Consider the following 23,055-nt stretch of genomic DNA (forward strand, 5'->3'; position numbering starts at 1 on the left):
TTCAAATAACGTCTATTCATTTCAATAGCCGACAATAGAGTTATCGGGAAAACATATGAAATGCAAACAATAACTTAATGCCTGGATTTGTTTGCAAAACACTAACAAGCGAAAGCTATAATTTGTACCAATCTTATGACAGCCGGTTGTAGGTGCCGGATTGATGCGATGGAGTCGTTCATCGGCAAGGGCTGTGGCCTCACAGTGTACAACACACTGCTACGACAACAACAACAGCTATAATTTGACATAGCTCCCATATAACTCGATCTTACGATTAGACTTGTTTAGAGTCCTAAAGAGAGCAATTTTAACCAATTTCGTCCTATTAGTCTGTCATCCTTTATGCTCAAGACTCTAAAGAAGTTGATAGAAACATATCCCAAGGATCTTTGCCCTAAGTTTACTTCTTATCGTTTTTACATTTACATTTAGTTTTAGCCATACGAGTATCTTAAAAATTACTCAGGTTGTGTTATCAATGTAATATTTTTATGGGCCTTATAGGCTTCATATTACAAAGAATGCTTAATAAAAATTAAATTGCGGATTAATGTGCGGATTGCCCGATTTTGGAACTTTTTACCAGTGGATTTGAGGGTTTTCTCCCACTCAAATAATGCTTTTCGTTTAAAAATTGTCAACTACTTGCAACTCTGAAGTATCAGATATTTCTGCACACTTTAATTGCGCTTACTTTTTAAATGTACGACTGTGCTACTGCTTCTAGATATGTTAACTGTTAATTTTTATATATAATGCTAAATACTTCCTACTTTTGACGTTGTTGCTTTCAATATAGGACTTTTTTGGTATATTTTTTGTATTCTACCAATAATTTTTGGCTGGGGAGCCCATAGGAATACGATTTGTAATCTGAAAAAAGATATAGATTAAGAATAGTTTTATACGCTTATTGCTACTTAGGTGTATAAGTTATGTTTGTAATACAAGTATTTTGGCCTAATTGGCTTAGTATTGCAATGAATGAATAAATAAATAAAAATAAAAAAAAATAAATTAAATGAATCGCCTGTCTTGGCAACAGGATGCATATAGTAAGGGCAAGTCCACTGAAACTGCCGGTCGCGACCTCGTCGCCTACATTTCTCTCGCTGTCAAGGAACATACAATGGTAGGATTTCTTGACATTTAAGTTTGTTGTTGTTGTAGCAGTGTGTTCTACACTGGGACGGCAGCCCTTGCCGATGATGCAATCTATCGGGTCAATCCGGTACGTACAACCGGCTGCCATGGGATTGTGAAATTGAAAGTGCTTTCAATAATGTAAAACCGATGTCAATCATGAAGGGGCTGCAGTTTCTAGACATCAACACTACCGTAAGAAAGTTTATAATAACTTACTAAAAAAAAGATGCATTATCTGTATATCTAAAAAGATGGGTCAGCAGTGGAACGCCTCTAGGTGGTGTTCTGTCTCCTCTACTCTGGAATATAATAGTCATTAATAATATATTATTGTCTCTGAAAGAAAAAGGTTAGAGAAAGTTTCCAAGCCCTTTTAGAGATATACTTTAGGAACCTCTACGTGCGACAGTGGGCTCGTTGTCTATGTGTCCTGTTGTGATGCCGAAAGCTATACTGATCTACTGTTTACTTTCTTTCAGTAATATTCTCGTTTTCCGGCAATCCGGATCTGCCCATAGGAGTTTCGCAGTTCCACAGTGTAACATACGCGTTCGTAGCCCTTGCTCTTAACTCGGACTGCATCGACCCGAAAGGGTTCGGGTTAGCGAAGTTTATTGGCGAAAGTCCTCTGGCCTTTTTGATAAAAAGGACTATACTATTACTCCTGATAGGACCGTTGGAACTTCAATATTACTGGTAATAGAAGTTACATAGACTTCTATACGGATGGTTCCAAACTAAACGACCAGGTGGGCTTTGATGTGTACTCTAAAGATCTGGAACTGGTTATATCGAAAAGGTTACCCGACCACTGCAGTGTGTATCAAGCAGAGATCCTTGCAATTAAAGAAGTGGTGGAATGGCAAAGATATAATTTCATTGCGACGATTGGCATAAATATCTTCTCAGACAGGCAGGCAGCCATTGAATACCAACAAGTAGTATTGCACCATTTATAAAGTTCGTTGAGATCAAATTGGTTGGCCTCCTCATTAAAAGTATAGAAACATTTTACATCATCTGCGTACATTAGAACCTTACACTGAAGTATTGCACTAGGCAGGTCATTTATAAACAATGTAAGTAAAATTGAACCCAGATGGCTTTCTTGAAGGACACCAGACGTCACATTAATTTTATTAGAAATAGAATTCCCTATTTTCACCATTTGAGCTCTACCCAAAAGGAAGGATTTTATCCAGTTCAATAATGCGCTGGAAAACCCCATAAGATACAACTTTAATAACAATAATTCATGATTAACCTTATCAAAAGCTTTGCTGAAGTCCGTATAAATACAATCCGTCTGATATCGACTTCTAAGCCCTTAATTCACAATTGTAGTTAATTCCTAAAGATTTGTTATAGTAGACCGATGTTCCCGGAAGCCCTGTTGAAATTTATTAAAAATTTATGAAACTTGAAAAGATAATATTTCAGTCACCATCTTTTCAAATAATCTCGGAATTGTGTTTAATTAAGCAATTCCTCTATAGTTTGATGCTTCAGTTATACTACTCGATTTAAATAAAAGAGCAATGAAATATTCTTTCCAAATTGGTGGTAAATTGCCAGTATCCAAAGAGGAAGTGCAACATTTTCTGCGCAGTATTTAAGTCTACACGAAGGGATTCCATCCGGGACCCGGGACCGTTGTGCCCTTTAGGCATTTCAGGTTACATAACACTGTTGTAACATCTATTGTAATAATCCAACATTCTGTAATACCATAGCGATTGTGGTGTGTAGAATTATGTACTTTATCAGAACAGGTTGTTTTAATAAATGAGGCTAGTAGATTCGAAATTCCAATGTCAGCATCTGCAACATCTTTTCCGAAATGTAACCCCTTTGGACAATCATTAGATTGACGCTTAGATTTAATGAAATCATAAAAAGATTGATGATTATATATCAATTTATTCTTCATTCTCGACATATAGCCATGATATAATATATTATTCAAGATAGTATATTCTGATCTTCTGACGAAGTAATTTACAAAGTCCGAAGAAGAACCACTTTTTTTTAAATCTTTTATAAAGCTTTTTTTCCTATTCTATAACCTTGCAAAGCAGCAGAATTCCACGGGGGACCAGTATTCCTAGAGATAATTTTTTTCGCAACAACTTTAGATATTCAATTTTTCCAAACAGAGTAAAACATTTCGAAGTATAGCTATAGAGAAACTATAGCTAGTTTCATCTAAATAAGAGTTAGCAGAATCCTTAGTAGAGGATGATATTTATCTCATGGAAAACCCAAAAAATCGTCAGGATGACTTGGACAATACTTACCATGGGTGTTGGAAGTCTCTTATCATTTTGCTTAAAGAAGAATCGGGCAGCACTCATTGATATGCAAGAAATGTTCCGCCTGTTCCTTAATGCAATGTCGTGGGCAAATTTGCAACATTGCTCTTCAGCCCATCAACTATCCAAAACAATCCCATGACAGCCGGTTGTACGCACCGGATTGATCCCATGGAATCCTTCATCGGCAAGGGCTGCCGCCTCGGTGTACAACACACTGCTACACCAACAACAACTATCCAAAACTACATGGTGCCATATTTGGCAGCATTTTCTCCGCCCACTGTAAGTTATGACAAATTCCGTAGTAGGAATAAATCCTTAAGCCGCTTTCCGGCAGCACTAGGTCCAGCAGCCGTCCCAACCACCAAGAAAAGCAGCAACTGACCGGAAACAACCCCTGACAACCCCGGCACGGGACGACTATGAACACAACATAGGATAGAACTTTGAGCTCCAATCTGTTGAGAGCTACCGGGCGCTTCCATAAGTTTTTGGCGCCTTTAAATAGCCAATGGCCACAAAGTTCCTGCGGCGATCGGTCCTATAGGCTGAAACGAACATATTCACCTATTGGAGCTTGACGAGGATCACTAGCTCCATAAAAAGGCATGTGGGTACAACAACAACAACCGTCACAGCATTCTTCACGAACAAATATAAGTAAATCACAATACTACTCACTAAAGCAGTTTTGCCAAACAACGATCCGGTTGATTAAGCCACCTAAATTCCTTTTGGTAAGAGAAAAACACCAACGTGCTGGATGCGTATGTAACCAGGCGCAACACGACACAATTATTCTGTTAATCTGTCCACCACATCACTCTGGAAACGTCATTTTAGCTTACGATTGTTGCATGAAAACGGAGTTGCTATCACAACACAGAAATAGTATTGACAAGCTGTAGGCCATAATTGTGCACTACTAAAATACAAGAAGTAAAAGCGTGCTAAGTTCGGCTGGGCCGAATCTTCTATACCCTCCACCATGGATCGCATTTGTCAAGCCTTTGAAAAACTTTTTCAAATAGGAAAACTTCAAATAGAAAAACCAAAATTTCAGCAAATCGAGTAATAATTGCGCCCTTCAGAGGCTCAAAAAGTCAAAGTGGGAGATCGGTTTATATGACAGCTTTATTAGGTTATATGCCGATTTAGACCTTACTTGAAACAGTTGTTGGAAGTCATACCAAAACGACATATGCAAAATTTCAACCTAATTAACTACGCCATCTAGAAGCTGAAGAAGTCCATACTTGGCACAGTTGTTGAAAGTGATATCAAAACACTACGTGCAAAATTTCAGCCAAATCGGAGAAGAGTTGCGCCCTCTAGTAGCTCAAGACCTCAAGACCCAGGATCGGTTTATATGGCAGCTAAATTAAAACATGAACCGATTTGGCCCATTTACAATCCCAACCGACCTATACTAATAAGATGCATTTGTGCAAAATTTCAAGCGCCTAGCTTTACTCCTTCGAAGTTAGCTTTCTTTCGACAGACGGACGGACGGGCATGGCTAGGTCGACTTAAAATGTCATGACGATCAAGAATATATATACTTTATTTCGAGGTGTTACAAACGTAATGACGAAATTAGTATCCTCCCCATCCTATGGTGAGGGTATAAAAAGTAAAAAAAAAAAACATTACAAAAGAAACACTAAACATGATGCAAACTTTTTTAACAAGTTTCATAACTTATTTTCGCTTGTTTTTCGAAAATTGTACTCTCCTCTCTCAATCAGAATAGAAGGATTTTACTAGTGGGAGAAATTTATTCTCTAGTTTATTCCCAGGAAATTTTCAGAATTGTGTTGATAATAAAAACCTCTCTGCAAAATTTCAACAATATCGGACAAAATGCGGCTTTCAAGGGCTCAAGATATCAAATAGGGAAGTCGGTTTATATGGAAGATATATATTACGTTATTGACCGATCTTAAATGTACTTGACACGGTTGTTAGAAGTCGTTGTTATTATTGTTGTAGCCACATTCTCATGTGGAGGTGGCGATCCTCGTCAAACTCCTGTAGGTGAGCAAGCTCGTTCCGGTCGAAAGGGCCGTTCGCCGCGAGAACAGGATGGCCATTGGTTTTTTAAAGGCGCCAATAACTCGCCTTGTCATATCGAGCATCGTAGGCACTCAGTATATGTGCAGGAGCCGGTGCCGGCCAGCCTCTCAATGAGACTCTCCGATCGATAGTCGCGGACAATCAGCAGTGTCCGCGACTGCCGTTGCAGCTACTCCGTATGGAGCATTCCGCTATCCGCAACCTGTGGACGCGCCCGGTATCTCGCAGCTAAGCTTCTCGTGACAGTAATGAACACCGCACCGATCAGACCTCAATGCTCCAGCCTGTGCGGTGCTCACTGCTATCTCCGTGCAAAATGTTAGCCCAATCGGATAACAATTGGGCTGAAAATGTCAATTCGGAGGACCGCTTAATATGGGAGCTATATCAAAATCTGAACCGATGTGCCCACTTGCTTTCTCCCGCGACCTGCATCAATAAGAAGTGTCTCCAAAATTTTACGCAAAATGAAAATTTGCCATTGTTTCATTACATTAAGGAACAGGTGAAATACTTCAAGAAAATACATACTTTATATCAATCCCATTGCAGCTGGTTGTACGCACCGGATTGACCCGATGGAATCTTCATCGGCAAGGGCTGCCGCCTCAGTGTACGTGTTCGTGTTTTTTCGTTATGGGAGAGGAGTGCTTTCTCCGCACGCTTCTGGTCCGTGCCGGGATTGAAAAGAACCCCGGACCCTGATTCTGTTCGGTTTGCCAGAACCGCCTCCATCATAGGTCGGTGTCGGTAAGGTGAAACCGGTGCATGGAGTGGGTACATTTCCGATCTTGCTCTGGCCTCACTTCACTACGGGAGTATAGTCACACCGGTTATGTCGCAAGGTGCTGTGCGAACATAGCCAGCAGTGGGTCACAAGCGTCGTCGTCGTCGCCTTTTGCGTCCTCGTCGTCGGACTATGTGACCCCCCGACCTCTTCGGTACGTCAATTTACGCAACGGCAGCATCCCAGACCAAATATTGCCAGGCCAGTGGCGGAAAGTGTATCGTTTTTGCAGTTAAACTGCAACGGACTTCGTGGCAAGAACTTTATGAGTCGGAAGAGCATATTGGTCGCAGCGATCCAGAAGACAAAGCTGACCAACACCTGCAGCTTGCACAGTTGTCACGGTTACAATGTGCTACGTAAGGATCGCTCAAGGAATGGAGGTGTGGGATTGGCCTTCGTTATACACCATTCCGTGCAATATAGACCTATCTCGCCTGCGCATGGCGCTAGTGACCCCTACAAGGAATGCATGGGGATAGCAGTCAGGTCCGGTACTGCCGAGATAGAGCTATACAACTTGTACATACCGTCAGTAGCTAGCTGTGTCCCGATTAATGCCCAGGCTTACAACCTCGACATAAGTGGGTTGCTATCTGGCCATATCGCATCACAAGTTATGGATTCTCCCCTAGGTAACGACCAGCGTGGCATCACGTTTTGCACGGAGAATGAGGATTCCCCCACTAGGATTACGAGGACGTGCAGCAGCTCGCCAGACATCTCCATTGCATCCCCTGATCTCCTGAGTGACGTATCCTGGCAAGCCGTCATCTCTTTGGGGTCAGACCACCTCCCCATAATTCTCACCATCGACCGACCACCCGACTTCATAACCTCTGACCGCCGGACGTTTATCAATCATAAGAAGGCCGATTGTGCTGGCTTCAGAGAGTATACCAATCGCCGCTTCAGTGAACTGCTACCCCCTCTGATGTGCTAGTGGCCGAGAGGAAATTCCGGGACATCATTAACACAGCAGCCGTTCGCTTTATACCGGCCGGTCGAATACCCCAAGTGCGGCCCAATTTCCCGGCGCAAGCAGTGGTACTCTCAGACGAGCGTGATGGGATTCGTGGTATGAACCCCGCTAACCCCAGAATCAGCGAGCTGAATCTGGAAAGAAACAGGGTAGTCAACGAACATAAGCGGAATTTGTGGTTGGAACACTTGGAGCAATGTAACTTAGGCACCGGTGTAGGCAAACTGTGGTTTACTGTTAAGTCACTCTCGAACCCCGGTAGACGGGATGACAGGACCTCAGTCACTTTTGGCGCAATAACCGTGACTGATCCGAAAAGATGCGCCAGGTTGTTCAACCGTCAATTTATTGTGCATCCCGAGAGAGACAGGGCAAGGAGGAGAGCCATTCACCGTATTCGTGGTCTCCGAGACGATGAACAGCCATCACAATTTACCGTGGGCGAAGTTACGAATGTCATCCGTGGCGCCAAATCTTCCAAGGCGTTGGGCCCCGACGGAATCTCTACATTGATGCTGAAGAATCTGAATTTACCTGGAGTTGAGTATCTTACCACTGTCCTTAACCTGTCATTGAACACTCTTATAGTTCCCGATGTCTGGAAATGGGCAGTGATCCCGCTACTGAAGCCTGGTGAAGACCCGAGTTTGGGGGAGTCGTACAGACCGATCTCCCTTCTCTCACCAGTGGCTAAGACGCTTGAGGCATTACTGCTCCCGAGCCTCGTAGGAGAATTTCCATTCGCCGAGCATCAACATGGATTTCGAAGACTGCACAGCACAACAACAGGTTTGCATGCCATCACCGCACTCAGCCCAGGCCATGTGATAGGACGGTCCTCTTGGCACTGGACCTATCGAAGGCATTCGACACGGTCAGCCATGCCAAACTATTTGATGACATCGCCAACACGTCCCTCCTGGCAGTCATTTGTGGAATTTAGAGATAAGAAGTCGAAGCACCGTAGAGTGAAACATGGAGTTCCCCAAAGTGGGGTGATATCTCCGGCACTGTTAAACCTCTACCTATCCTCCATTCCACCCCCTCCAGACGGCATAGAAATCGTATCATATGCGGACGATTGTACGATCATGGCATCAGGCCCCCTACCCATTGATGACATCTGCGATAGGTTGAACGTCTACCTCAACGAACTTGCCTCATATTTCGCTGCAAGAAATCTGAAGATATCCGCCACCAAATCTTCAGCCGCATTGTTCACTACAAATACGCGTGAGGTGAATACGCAGTGGTATAATATTCAGATCTGTCAGAATGCCGCCCTCCGAACTTCGACGGGCTGTCTCCTCAGTTCTCATGTGGACCCCCTCTATCAGGAGACAAAGATCCTACCAGTGCGAAGACATAACTACTTGTTGTCTAAGCAATACCTTTTGGGCTGTTATCGCAGAAACCATACAAATCATCATCTTGTGGGTAGATATCCACCGCCCAGAAGACTTAAGATAGATCTACATAATCTAGAGCGTGAGGTTGAGCGCTACAAGAGAGAACCTCTAGATCAAGCGCAATATCAAGCAGGTCTGACTAATATTCATGCAAACACGGTAGCAGAATGTAGTCCTTGGAGAACGACCGTCTCCCATTGCACCTGAAGAAATCGACCTTCCCCGGCAAACTAGAGTAGTTCTGGCTCAATTACGTTCCGGCAGATGCAGCCGCCTCAATTCCTACAGAGCTAGGATTGGTGCCGACGTGCAAGATGTATGTCCCGATTGTAACCAGGGCCCGCACGATACACGCCACCTGTTTAACTGCCCGGCCAGACCTACTCGACTCAGACCGAGATCCCTGTGTACGCACCCCATCTTATTCGCAGAGTTCCTGGGTCTTGACACTCAACAGAATCAAGCAGGCGAAAGATAGAACACAATAAACTGCTACAAAAACAACAACATACTTTATAAAATCGCAGATGATGTTACCTCGAAATATTGAAACGAAATGGCTAGATTAGTATACGCCCCATCTTGTGGTGGTGCGTAAACAAAATTAAAAAGATTTGGGTGTTAAATTCATTAGGGTCCAACATTTTTTTCCTTTCATAAGAATAGTTTCCGTAATTCGAGATGCGCCAAGTTTCGGACTCCTCCCGTCAAAGGGTGATATTTGTCGCCGCACATCTAACCTATAGATCATATAACGCATTATAAGTACGTAGAAAATGAAACTGTACTAAAAATATGGGTAAATTCCTAATATGGTTCCATATTAATTCCAAATTACCTAATGATGCAAACAGTTAACCGGTTTTCAAAATTTCTACCTATATTTGCCGATTGTGTATGACGTTCACTGTACATTGCATAGAATTGATTTTAGTGGCTGACAAGAACCGATATAATATTCCCATCTAAAGGGCACACATACACATTGACCTTTCGAATAAACATGGTTGTTTTTTTTTTTTTAATTTATTAAATTAACATTAATAGAATTTTTATTTAAAAAGTGTATAGTATTTGGTTAATGAAAGTTATATAAATATAATTGTGTAATTTAAAACAAAAAAAAAAAAGAAAAATACTCAACAAAAAAGAAAATTAGTGCTTATTCGCACGTAATATACACTTGTATGACTTCCGATGATACATATGATATGTATACATATGAATTGGTATACAAGTGCTTACAAATGTGAATGAAAGTGTTAATAAAGCATTCTTTTGTTTTCCAATACAAACGAGTACATACAAATAAATGGTCATTGATCCCCCTTGACCGGCAGTTGGAACGTTGCATTTGAAGATGGTGATTGTGCTCTTGTCAAAAACTAAGAATGTATCTCAGACTTCTTATGTTTATGGTTTAAACGATAACCTTAATCCTGCTGCCACTGTAATTAAGATACAATTATTGATTATTAACCATGGCCACAAGATAAAAGAATTAGCTTCAATATCAAACCCTTAAAACTGGTTGTCCCCCAGTTCGAGCGGCTTCATCTTCACGCTTTTGAATTTCTTCAGATCGTTGTTGTTGTCGTTTTACCCTCTCCGGATCTTTTATTCCTCTTGTTTCATTTTCCATTCGTCGGCGTTCAGCTGCTTCCAATTGTTGCTTTCTTCTAGTTTCCTAAATCATTGAAGACTCAAAATTCGGGCGTGTGAGTTCTTAAGTTATTCTTCAAATACTCACTGGTGATGGCATTAGATTGGATTCCTCGGAGGAACTTCCACAACATGATGAACATAAATTGCCCATAGTTTAAATGCGTTTCAATCTTGTCCAATAAATATAAAATAAATTATTTATTGTTGTACTGATACTTAGTCATTTATTTATTGCAATCAGATGTCTTTGGAATCCGTTATGTTGCGTTCGCTACTAAACGTCACGTATTGGTGAGCTGGGGCAGTGTTTGGTGTACTTTATTTACACGATGGTGACTTGCATGCGATTCGACGATATAACCAAGTAAAAGCCGCATCTGACTGCCTTCGTACAATGTATGTATGTATGTATATATTTATTTGAGTCTTCTTCTTTTTCGATTACATGTGAATGTGGTTTTCGATTTCTTAATAATATTTAGAACTATTGTTGTCTCGTTCTATTACACGATTAGTATAGATAATTGCTACGCGCTTGGAAGTATAGAGTATACTTATGAATATGAATAACATAACAAAATGAAAATGAAAACAAAAGGCTTGCTCTCGGCCTTTACTGTTGCTTACAGAGCAAAGAGAGTCTGTATAATAAATAACTTATAACTAGACAACAACTACAACGAAATAACAAAATGTTCTGCAATTACTATAGCTAACAGAGCGAATTGGCATAACCAGTTATGAATGAAAATGTAAATATCACAGTTTGTACGAATGTATGTATGTATAAAAATATAATGTATATGACATATGTTTATATGTTTCGTCTCAATCATCAAAGAAGAGTATTAGAAAACGAGTTGAGCTGTGCTCATGGTAAGTATTTAGAAATACATAAAGAACAATTAAAAGCAAATTTATGTAAAAAATTGCGTTATAAAACTAATATTATTTTATATTTTTTTTTTATTTCTCATCCACGATGTGATCCAGGTGTAGTCTTGCGGAAAAATTCTGGCAACATGGAAGGGGCTGATTCATTGTCGAAAGTTTCATTGATTATGGCAACTGGTGAAAGGTAAGCTGAATCAGCCCATGATGAACGTTCTTCCAATTCATAAATGTCTCTTATCAGGTCATTTTCGTGCGTGGCCATTTTTTTGACGAATATTTCTAGAAGCTTGAAACCATAAGAACACAATGGTTCGATGTCTGAAATATCGTAGATGTAAGAGTTGGAATATTTTTTTGTGCGGCTTTGGTAGTGCTTATTTATACATTTCCTTAACACTTTCCTCTCTAGGATTTCCATTTCTTTGGCCACTGTCGGAGAGATAGTGAACCAGATTGGAAAGCCGTATATCAGCACGGGTCTAATGGCCACTTTGTAAAGCAGTAACTTAGTGGATTGTGGTAAGTATTTGCTATTAAATAAATAGGAAAATGAACCTAATATTTTTTTTGACTTTTGCAGTGATCCTCTGGCATGTGGGTTGAATTTAAGCAGCTTGTCAAATGTGACACCGAGATATTTGACTTTGGATTCGACGGGTATGCTGACTCCATTAAGGGTAAGTTCCAGTCTCTTACTCTGAGGTACCACATAATTTGGGCATTTGCCTGATGCATTCCTTACACAAACTGCTCGTGATTTCGCTTCGTTTATCTTAATACCCCATGTCTTATAGTATTCATCGATGCGTCTAAGGTGTACTGCTGCTTTCTCCATGGCGATCTCTGGGGATTTATCGTGAGCATATATAAGGCAATCATCTGCGTATAGAATGGCCTGCGAATCTTGCGATGTATGGGGAAAATCGTGCAAAAATATGTTGAAAAGATGTGGTGCTAGGACACTGCCTTGGGGTACGCCACTGCCAACGGACCCGAAGTTCGACAGTGTCCCCTGTATATCTACACAAAATCTTCGATTTGAAAAAAAGCTGTGTAAAATCTTAACAAGGTACGGATCAGTCTCTAACTCTATTAGCTTATACAAAATGCCAGTATGTATAACAGAGTCGAAAGCCTTCTCTATATCAAGGGATATGGCTACCGTGCAGGATTGATCTCGAAGATTGATGGTGATGTCGCTATGAAATTTCAATAATGCGTGTTGGGTGGAATGTGTCTTTCTGAATCCAAACTGGAAGTCAGGTAAAGGTTCAATTATGTAATCGTTTTCAATTTTCTCTTTCAGAATGTGCTCAAATATTTTCCCAATGTTGGACAGGAGAGAAATTGGGCGGAAATCGGACGGAGCAGCACACTCAGTTTTCTTTTTGATTGGGAGAATTTTTGCTACTTTCCAATCGGACGGGAAGTAGCCATTGTTTATGCAATTATTGAAGATGAAGGTGAGAAGATTTAAAGTTGATTCTGGTAATTTCTTTAATACAAAATTTGATATTCCATCTAGGCCACTCGATTTCTTATTGTTCATGCGTTGAACAATATCTTTGACACTTTCTGGAGTTGTGAAGTGCAAATTATCCTGATTTCGGGCTGCGTTGATCTCGTAATCGAAATTATAGATATGTCGGGGAACCGCGTTTAAACAATTGGAGACCTTTGATTGCAGATCCTCAACTGGATGAAGGGGTAATCTTGTACGGAAGGTGTCTGAGTAAAAGGCATGGAACTCGTTTGCGATGTCAGTACTATTGGTGAGTATACTGTTGTTGCGGACGATTTGTTGGCAGAACGGAGATTTAGATTTTCCCGTAATTTGATATACTTTTTTGAAAGCGGAAGGACCTGGTTTTATATCTTGCAATCTTTTGTTAAAGTAATCAGCTTGTTCCATGTTCACTGATTCTTTAATAATGGTCTTTAGCAGCTGAATCTGTTTGGACAGCACATTATACTCACTGCTTAAGCGGTTCCCCGTTCGATGAAAGATTTTCTTCAATTCCTTCTGCCAGCTATGCTTGATCTTATAAAGTTTTTTGGTTTTCTCCGAAAGTGGAAATTTATCACCCTGCGTTAAGATTTGCCTAGTGTGAGCGTTGTGTATGCAATTGAAAGATGTTTTAAACTGATCTATCATTTCATCTATTTCATTGTCCTCTAGATTAAAGCTAGAGATCGGCATAATTCGGCGGGATGCCGAGTCCATATCCTGAATGAAATTCGGCCAGTTGGTGTCCTTATAGGAGATGTATGTCCGGGGGGTCCTCAAGATGAGCTCTGGATGATCTATTCTGAGTGACAACTTTATTGGGAAGTGATCGGAAAAGGTTGGTAATGTCGAGATCTCAAAATTTGGCAGCGTTCTGTTCAAGAGATGCGGACTCATCAAAAAGTGGTCCAAAAATGAAGGGCCGTTTGGATATGACGGCTCTGCATCGCATAACCGGTCCACTTCGAGGCTATTGTCTTCTAACCATCCACGCAAAGATTTACCGTTTATATTTTCCATATTATCACCCCAAACCGGGCTCCTTGAATTCAGATCACCACCTAGGATGAATCCATCAAAATTGCCACAAAGCTGCAAAAGTTTGGCCAGATCTGCTTCAAATTTATGCGGAGGATAATTGCACTGGACATAAATCGATCCAATTAAATATCTCTTTCGAGCGCCATCATTCATAAACTCTATCTGGGCCAGGGAAAGATTTAATCCAATGTCATCCAAAAAGATCCGGTTATATTGAATTGTATTTTTCATAACAATGGCAACTCCAATTGGGGAACTGTCATAAATGAAATTGTAACCATCTATTCTTGCCCTCTTATTCCTTTTCAGATGACATTCTTGGATGAAGCCAATGTCAATTTTGTTACGGTGGAGAATGTCTTTAAGATCTATTTGACGACTAGTATCAACAAGAGATCTTACATTGAAGGTTAGTAATTTTATGAATCTATGGTCCATAACTAATTCTAACTTTGTTTAGAAGGCGCAAAAATTCAGCTTTGGCCTCAGACTTTGACATATTGGCGTATTCGGAGAGGAATATGTTGACCTCCTGTTCCAGGGTCAATTCATCGGGATGCAAGAAGAGAGATGCCAATTTCAAAAATTGGTCGATTATTGGCGGTTTTTGTTGAGTTGCACCTTGCTGTGACGGACGAGTCTGGAACAAGTTAGAGAATGTATGGCCTGGAGTCACCATGGACATATTGACCGCCCTACTGACGTTGGATTTTGCTCGAGAATTCTCCTCAATGGCCTTAGACAATCTCTGCTGACGTGCAGCAACATATTTCCTATAGGTTGGGCAACCCCGCCAATTCGCTGGATGGCCCGCCTCACCGCAATTATTGCAGAAGGGATCCGACGAATCCTCCTTTGTTCGTTGGCATTCGCCTGGGCCGTGCTTTTTGTCACATTTCACACAATTGTATGCAGAGTTGCAATTTTTTGAAATGTGGCCCCAGCGTTGGCACCTGCGACATTGGATCTCAGAATCCTTTCTTCTTGGTTTCTCCCAAGATACAATTTGGCTTTGTATGCCCCTTATATTAGAAACATCGGATAGCTGTTTCCCAGGTAATAATGAGACTAAGAAAAGACCAGTTTCCTTATTCCTTTGTGTTTTGTAGATTGTCACATTGGCCACAGTATTCGGAACCAATTCATCTAACTCAGACTTTATTTCTTCTATTTCCGTGCTAGAAGTAAGCCCACGCAATATAAAGGAAGGCTGTTTCAGTTCCTTCGGAGTAAAGGAGTATGAGTGGATGCCCTTCTCACGTAGAAGAGCCATCATTGAAGAATGGACAGACGGATCAGAGAAAAAAATCTTGCTTTTATTCTTATTAATATTCTTTACTTTAAAAGAAAATTTAGGTATTGTCTCCCTCAAAGAATCAACCAATGCTTTGATGTTGACATTATAAATAAAAATTGGTGGGCACCATTTTGGTTTTGTCTCACCGTTGTTGTTGTTGTTGGCGTTTGTTTTACCATTATTGGCCTGGTTGTCTTGCGTTGCTGCAGTTGAAGTTGCTGCAAAATCAACTTGTGTGAGGACACTAAGTATTCCAAATGGGTTGTCATCCGTCTGCTTATGCTTTTTCAATCTTTCCCTCAGCTCTGGGATTTCAATGTCGTTAGAATTCACTGCCGTCTCATTACGCTGCCTCTTGATAGCGCTAGTCTGCGCGCCCTTGTTGCTTATTTTGTCTGCATTCAAATTATGCTGCGAAGTAGAAATTTCCTCCTCAACGACATCGCAGTCCATGTCGTTGGGTTTATAGCCAGGCATCTTGTTTGCAAAATCTGCAGGTGGGATGCCTGTTAAGCGGTTTATTTATCAAAACAATTTATGAATTAAAAGATTTATTCTCCGTGTTAAAAAAAATGCGTCTGGATGCTTTCAGAGTTGCCGTGTTTTTCCCTGCCTTCGTACAAGTGGTACTGAGTTCTATGAGTAAAATAGTAGCGACATGTCGCTGCATCAGAACAAATTTCGCACAATTTTAATTGCAAATGTAATTAAATGCTCACGAAATGGGCCGAATCAACTCTGCATCAGTGTCTGTCAAAATCAGTGATTAATGCAACTCTGATTTTGTGTGTGTTACAAGTTTGCGCCATTTTTTGTTGCTTGTGTGTGCTATGTGCTCAGCTATTTACGGTACACTACCTGGTAGTTTTGTCATGTTCAGTACTGTTGTCTTTCAGGATTCACTAATAGAAGGTTAGGTCACTTGCGATAACATAAGTGGATACGCTCCATGAACATCATTAAGGTTGTCAAATCTGCCAATTGAAAGTGTCATCAACTAGCATGGCGAAACAATTAAAGGTGGTCTCATTTGTACAACAACCACAAATCATATGATGCAATCTGCCAACTTGTCATCAAGCTGATCGTACAAAGAGAATGCAAACACAAATCTGTTATCTCAATACCGTCAAACCTGACCAGCTGTCAACGGCAGTTCGCGTGAGACCACCTTTTTAAATCCGCCTTGATCAAATGGGAGAAAACGTAAACTAAGAATGAATGTTAAAAGAGAACAAGTTGACATGTTCAATGCCAAGAACTGCGAAAAATTAAAAAAACTGTATGTCGGCTGATCGCTTGGCTTAACCTTATTCAATGAATCCTGGCTGTTTTTCTTGTGTGTTGTTGTTTCACTTTTTTGTGTTCTGACAAAGAAAAGAGTCCTTCGAATTTCGTAATAATTTTATAGTCATTTTCGCTGTGAATGAAGTTAGTACTAGGCTTAAATGAAAATGAGCGGTTTTCGTTCGCTCCAAAGCCTAGTACTGGCTGAGCGAAAGTGCCTATTAAATTATTGGCGAAACTCTATTCTTTGCCAGAACATAAACAAAAATCAAACAACAACACACCAAAAAGACAACAACACTGAAACAGAGATGATTTGTGCCCATTTCGTAAGCATTTAATTACATTTGCAATTAATTGAAGTGACATTTCGCTTATAGAACTCAGTACCATTTCTACGAATGTGTTCGCATTTTCTTCATCGCCAAATCTTTTAAAATGAGTTTTGACGAATATCAGTATTAGACTTTAGGGTTGGAATTTTATTCTGCTTTCGGAATAGTCGGTGAAATTTTTAATTGTTCCGCGAGCGGAATTTGACAGCGATTAAATGGTTTTGCTTCCATACCAAAACATGTTTTTTTATCTGCACTCATTGTTTTCGCTATTTAATTTATTTTTTCGCAAATAAATAAAGAATACTAAGCATTGAAACCAATAAAACATACAACAATGATGCCGGCAATGGTTTCAAGTGCCATTTTCATCACTATAAACGCAGTACTACTATTTCGCTTATTTTTAGCCAACGTATCGCCGACGTTTGTTTTTATAAGGAGTTTGACCACAAAAGCTGAACAGAATACTCAGATTTAAGCCCAGAACTGATTTCCACTTTTAAACGGACAGGATTTGTTTTTGGATTTAAGGCTGGTACTATATTGATTTTTGTGATATTATTCGCCAATTACTTTTTTTAGATAATAGATTTTAAGGCAAACAAACTTGCTTATTTCATTCAGTATCAATAAATAAAATTTTTATTTTTTCATTGTTGTTTTCGTAATGTTCCAAAAAATAATCTCAAAAAAAGGGTTTTCAACGGTGAAAAAAGAACAAAGTACCAGCCATTAGTTAAATCATTTGTACAACAACCACTAATCATATGGTGCAATTCGCCATCTTGCTTTCAAGCTGATCGACGTTTTGCCAACACAGGTAAAGAAATTTGTGTGCTTGTGTGTATACGTGTATACATATGCAGAGAATATGCGAGAAAGAAAATAACAACAAAGAGAATGCAAACAAAAATCTGACATCTTAATACTGTCAAACCTGACCAGCTGTTAACAGCTGCTCGCGTGAGACCACCTTATTAAATCCGCCTTAATCCAGATCATAACAATTTTAATGTAAAACGCTGCAGGAAGAAAACTTTAAACCGCTTCATGTGTCGTCCGCACTGTTTCCCTTTTTTGATATTTGGTCACCCCATGAAACTGCAATCCGTGGCGCAGGCATGGTATCAATTCCAGTGATTGAATGGAAGGAAAAAATCAAAACAGAAACTTAAAATTTTTTGTATCATCCAAATTCGTTTGTTAGTTGTATGGTTGTGTCAAATCAGTTGGCGGCTATTTTCGTGAGTTTTTTTTTGTCTTGAGTTTGAGGCGATAAGAATATTTATTTCGTGATTCTGAATTGTAAAAACCGGCGCAGGGTGAAGTGCAGATAATTTGTTGTAAATTGATTACTGGAAGTAAACAAACTGTGCATTGCCAATATGTTAAACGTTCCAGATGAAGGAAAGGTAGGAGAAAAAGACCAACCAAAAACTTCAACAAGACTTCTTATTGGACTCGAGGTTACAATATTTTGGTCTCATTTAATTTAATTGACTACAATTTTATGATATTTTTTATAATATATATATGTATATATAAGGATGAATGTAGGGGCTATCAATTAATACAAAGAAATATTTAATGATAGCAATGGTAGATAGTTTTTTTGTAAGAGTATGATTCTATGTTCCTTCAGTTGAATTCACCTTCATGTGACCTTAATGTATTAACGATTTTCAATGGTGCCTTAAGACGAGGGCATTTTCTTCATGATTGACAAACATAATACTTGAGTAATCTAACTATATAAAGCCGATATCTTGCAATATTGTTTCTTATATTCATTTTGAATATAACATCTGTATAAAAAAAAACATCGCCAATGTATATATTCTTTTGTGACTACCCCTGTGAGCTGGCAAGGGATAATAAATCAAATAAAAAATTTAATAAGAAATTCTACTGATAAATGTGAATGGGAATTCGTTATGCGTTTCGAATAATTTCACCATATAAGCAGAAATTGCTTGTTCGAAAAAAGGTTAAAACCCATGGTTTAGTGAGTGCTAAGCCTGATAAACTTTGCTATGCATTGACATTCAAGTGTTTTGGAATATTATCGAGTTCGTCATAAAACTAATATTCACTGAATGTGAAGACATGACATAATATACATATGAAGTAATGCCGTTCCAGTTAGTCATTACTTTAACGGTTAGCGGAGGTGACAAACAATCTTCACTTACGTGGAGTTTCAGACGAAACCTGATACAGTTAAATGGGGAGCAGAGAAATGATTCAGAACCCCTATGTACGAACGCCAAAGGGGCTACCGAAAGTGGTTATGCAAATTTGTCCACGAACACTCCATTACGGAAAAGGGAAAATTTCTCACATATAAATGAATGCCGTCCGATTCAAGTTTAAGCCTTATGATAAGTGGCCTCCTTATTATAGACGAGCCTGAACGGAATGCTGCAGTGCGACAACTCTTTGGGCAGAAGTTTTTACATGACTGCCATACCAATGGTATTGTACCTTTCAAATGTCTGTAGCGTTAGGAGGGAATAGATTAGGTTAGGTTTAAGTGGCAGTCTGCCATCACTCACTTAGACGTTTTCGTCCATTGTGATACCACAGGAACAGAAGAAGGAAGATGCCTTCTAGTTCCTACCGTCGAACATCCAGATCGCTTTAAAAAGCCCAATAACTTGCGTGTATTCACATCCGCTAAATCAGGCAGGTTATCAAAGAAATGAGAACCTAAAGTGAAACTCTTTCTGACTGCTAGTGCGGAACACACACACACAGAAGGTCTTCTATACTCTCTTCTTCTTCGATGTCCTCACAGCGTCTGTAAAATCGTTGCTGGCAACCTTCAGTCTGTCAGCATGTTTTCCTATTAGAAAGTGACCTGTCATGATGGACACAATGACTGAGACGTCTGTTCTAGCTAGTGACAGCAAAGCGATCGACCTCTTCAAGTCTAGATTAGGCCACATAGTTTTAGAGCGCCTACAGCCCCCTCTTTGTGGTCATCTATCATTCGTTGTCCTTTAGGCCTGATCCTAAAAACTTAGCTTACGTGTCGCTAGAGGCATACCCACAGATTCCAGTATCCATGGAATATGTAGGGTGTTTCCAGGTCTCGCAAGCTCGTCCGCTTTACAATTCCCTGAGATATTTTGTGTGGCCCGGCACCCAGAACAGGTGAACTTTGAACTGTTCAGCCATCTCGTTGAGAGACCTGCGACAGTCGAGGGCGGTCTTTGAATTCGGAAATACGTTAACCAGGGATTTAATGACTGCCTGACTGTCTGAGAAGATATTTACGCCAATCGTCGTAATGACATTATAAATTAGCCATTCTATCACTTCCTTAATTGCAAGGATCTTCGCTTGATACACATTGCACTGGTCGGTTAACCTTTTCGATATGACCAGTTCTAGATCTTTAGACTACACCCCAAAGCCCACCTGGTCGTTTAATTTGGAACCATCCGTTGTTGTTGTAGCAGTTTATTGTGTTCTATCTTTCGCCTGCTTTATTCTGTTGTGTGTCAAGACCCAGGAACTCTGCGACTAAGATGGGGTGCGTCCACAGGTTACAATCGGGACATACATCTTGCACGTCGGTATCAACCCTAGCTCTGTAGGAATTGAGGCGGCTGCATCTGCCGGAACGTATTTGAGCCAGAACTACTCTGGTTTGCCGGGGAAGGTCGATTTCTTTAGGTGCAATGGGAGGCGGTCGTTCTCCAAGGACTACATTCATCCGGTAGCCTTTACCATCTACCCTGTCTGCATGAATGTTGTTTAGACCTGATCTCTTGTAGCGCTGAACCTCTCGCTCTAGATAATGTAGATCTACCTTAAGGCTTCCGGGCGGTGGATATCCATCTATGATTTGGATGGTCTCTGCGATAACACAGAAGGCGACGCTTGTTATCCTGCTGGCTATGTTCGCACAGCACCTAGCGACATAGCCAGTATGACTATACTCCCGTAGCGAAGTTAGGCCAGAGCAAGAACGGAAATGTACCCACTCCAAGCACCTCACCGACACCGACCGATGATGAAGGCGGTTCTGGCAAACCGAACAGAACCAGGGTCCGGGGTTCTTTTCAATCCCGGCACGGACCAGAAGCGTGCGGAGAAGGCACTCCGGGAAAGGCCTCTCCCATGACGAAAAAAGACGAACACGTACACTGAGGCGGCAGCCCTTGCCGATGAGGATTCCATCGGGTCAATCCGGTGCGTAAAACCGGCTGCCATGGGATTGAAGGGATTTGTAGAACAGACGAGCTTGTGAGAATCGAAAATACCTTACACATTCCAGGGGAACTGAAATCTGTGGGTATGTCGCAAGCGACATATCTTGCATGTAGCGAAATGTAGGCGGAGGATTCAAAAAAAATAAGTTGCCCAAACTAGACTTGAAGAGGTCAACATCTCAGTTACTGTTGTTGTAGGCTCATTTGTCTGTAGGATAGCGATCCTCGTCAAGCTCCATAGGTGGGCAATCTCATTCCGGTTTATAGACCCGATCGTCACGAGAACTTTATGGCCAATGTTCCGGCACGGGATAGCTGGCTAGACCATTAAGGTCCAATCTGTGTGGTGTTCATTGCTGTCACGCGAAGCTACGAGCTACCGGGCGCGTCCACGGCAGTGGCGGACAATCAGCGCAATCGAACGGAGTGCCTCAGTAAGGGGCCGGATGCCTATGATGCTCGTTATGACAAGGCGAGTTATTGGCGCCTTTAAATAACCAATGGCCATCTTGTTCCCGCGGCTTTTGGTTCTTCGGGCCGGAACGGGCTTGCTCACATAGGGAGCTTGACGAGGATCGCCACCTCCAGATGAAAATGTGGCTAAAACAACAACAACATTGCCATTGTTTATCTAAGCGTGCCATTGTGTCCGTTATGCCATGTCACTATCTGATCCAATCCCGATCCAATTGACCCGTAGAGATTCTTCAACGGCAAGGGCTGCCTCCTCAGTGTACAACACATTGCTACAACTGTCTGATCGGAAAACATTATAGAATTCCCCTTGTTAAACACTCAAAGATCCTAGGGCTTACTTTCGACACCATCCCCTCATCGTCGGCCCATATTACTATAATCTGCTATAAAGCAATAACCATAAAAAAGGGTTTCAAGTCGATAATTGGGCCTTAATCGGATGAGTGGCAATGTGAAAAAAGACGTAAGCAATTTGCTTTGTAATCGGGTTTCACTATAGATGTATTGGCGTGAATTATAAGAAGACATGTGTTAAATCGCGCGCGTTTTAGGAATTAGCTTTCATTTGTTTTTTTTTTACATATTCCATGTTCCAATTAATGAAGACTACTTTTCTGTTTTTCTACGAGTTGTAGCGTTTTTTTCGCCAAATGTACGTTTTTCTTCAAACTGTAGATCTGGACACATCTTCTCTCACTCTCAAAACGTAAGGCGATGCGAATAATAATGAAATAGCTAGTGAAACCCATACTCACTTAAAGAGTGAGTGACTACCAGTCTTTCTCATAGCTTGTCACTCAGCTTAGTGAAACAGTCTCTAAACTAAAGGATCATTGAGAGATTTTCTCCAATTAATAGTTTCGCCTGGGTTGTCTTCGTAGGAATTACCTGAATATTTGGATGTTTGGAGATGCTGTCCAACAACATACCCATACCATCTCCGATCCCAGCTTTGTATGCATCACAAGACCCCTACAATAACAATAATCTATTTTAGTATTCGAAAAACCAGTATAGACAAACTGCACAGTCCTTATAGACTGCTCCAATGAAATAAAACAATTTGTATACTTGGAATGGGCCAATAACGTGACTACTGTCAATTTAACGCCCCACCTTTATGTTCTAACCCGAATATTTAGGAAGTAGTTTGCCTAGTAGTTAGCATGGGTGATCGGGAGTAAAGAATGGAAAATTAAAGACAACGTTTTATAATTTATCGCTTAAGCTTTGAAGAAGATATTGAGAGAAGACAGCAAAAACAGATGATACCGATTTCATGATTCGGTTTGTGATAGATCAGTAGATGGTACATCGGTCTAGCAGAAGGTCAGAGGATCAAATCCTGGTGAAAGTGTATGAAATTTGGCACAGATACGTCTTTTTGCTGCATGCAGGTTAAGTTCTTGAACGGGCAAAATCGGACCATATTTGGGTATAGCTGTCATATAGACCGATCTGTCTATTAAGGGTCTGAAACCCATAAAAAAACTGCATTTATCCCCGATATCTGATTTAAATATGGTTCAGATCGGACTATATTGAAATACAGCTGCCATATAGACCAGTCTGACACTAAGGGTCTGAAGCCCATAGAAGCTGCAATTATTA

The 23,055-nt window shown here is 40.6% G+C and overlaps 2 protein-coding genes across 2 annotated transcripts in view; one reads left to right on the plus strand and one right to left on the minus strand.

Annotated features, from left to right (window-relative positions):
* Positions 1–9,762: 9,762 nt before the first annotated feature.
* LOC106081695 (small VCP/p97-interacting protein) lies at positions 9,763–10,649 on the minus strand. The gene is made up of 3 exons (XM_013243848.2): positions 10,469–10,649; positions 10,238–10,405; positions 9,763–10,166 (listed from the first exon to the last, which is right to left on the minus strand). The coding sequence occupies exons 1-3, from the start codon at positions 10,532–10,534 to the stop codon at positions 10,152–10,154; spliced, it is 249 nt and encodes an 82-aa protein (XP_013099302.2). The 5' UTR covers positions 10,535–10,649; the 3' UTR covers positions 9,763–10,151.
* Positions 10,650–17,956: 7,307 nt separating this feature from the next.
* The window catches only part of LOC106090077 (UTP--glucose-1-phosphate uridylyltransferase), a 91,090-nt gene continuing 85,991 nt past the window's right edge, over positions 17,957–23,055 (plus strand). Inside the window, exon 1 of the mRNA XM_059365839.1 lies at positions 17,957–18,159. Within this exon, the coding sequence (XP_059221822.1) occupies positions 18,133–18,159 (27 nt within the window). The 5' untranslated portion in view covers positions 17,957–18,132. The remainder of the gene's footprint in view (positions 18,160–23,055) is intronic.

This window comes from Stomoxys calcitrans, chromosome 1, assembly GCF_963082655.1.
Source record: "Stomoxys calcitrans chromosome 1, idStoCalc2.1, whole genome shotgun sequence".
Classification (NCBI taxonomy): domain Eukaryota; kingdom Metazoa; phylum Arthropoda; class Insecta; order Diptera; family Muscidae; genus Stomoxys; species Stomoxys calcitrans.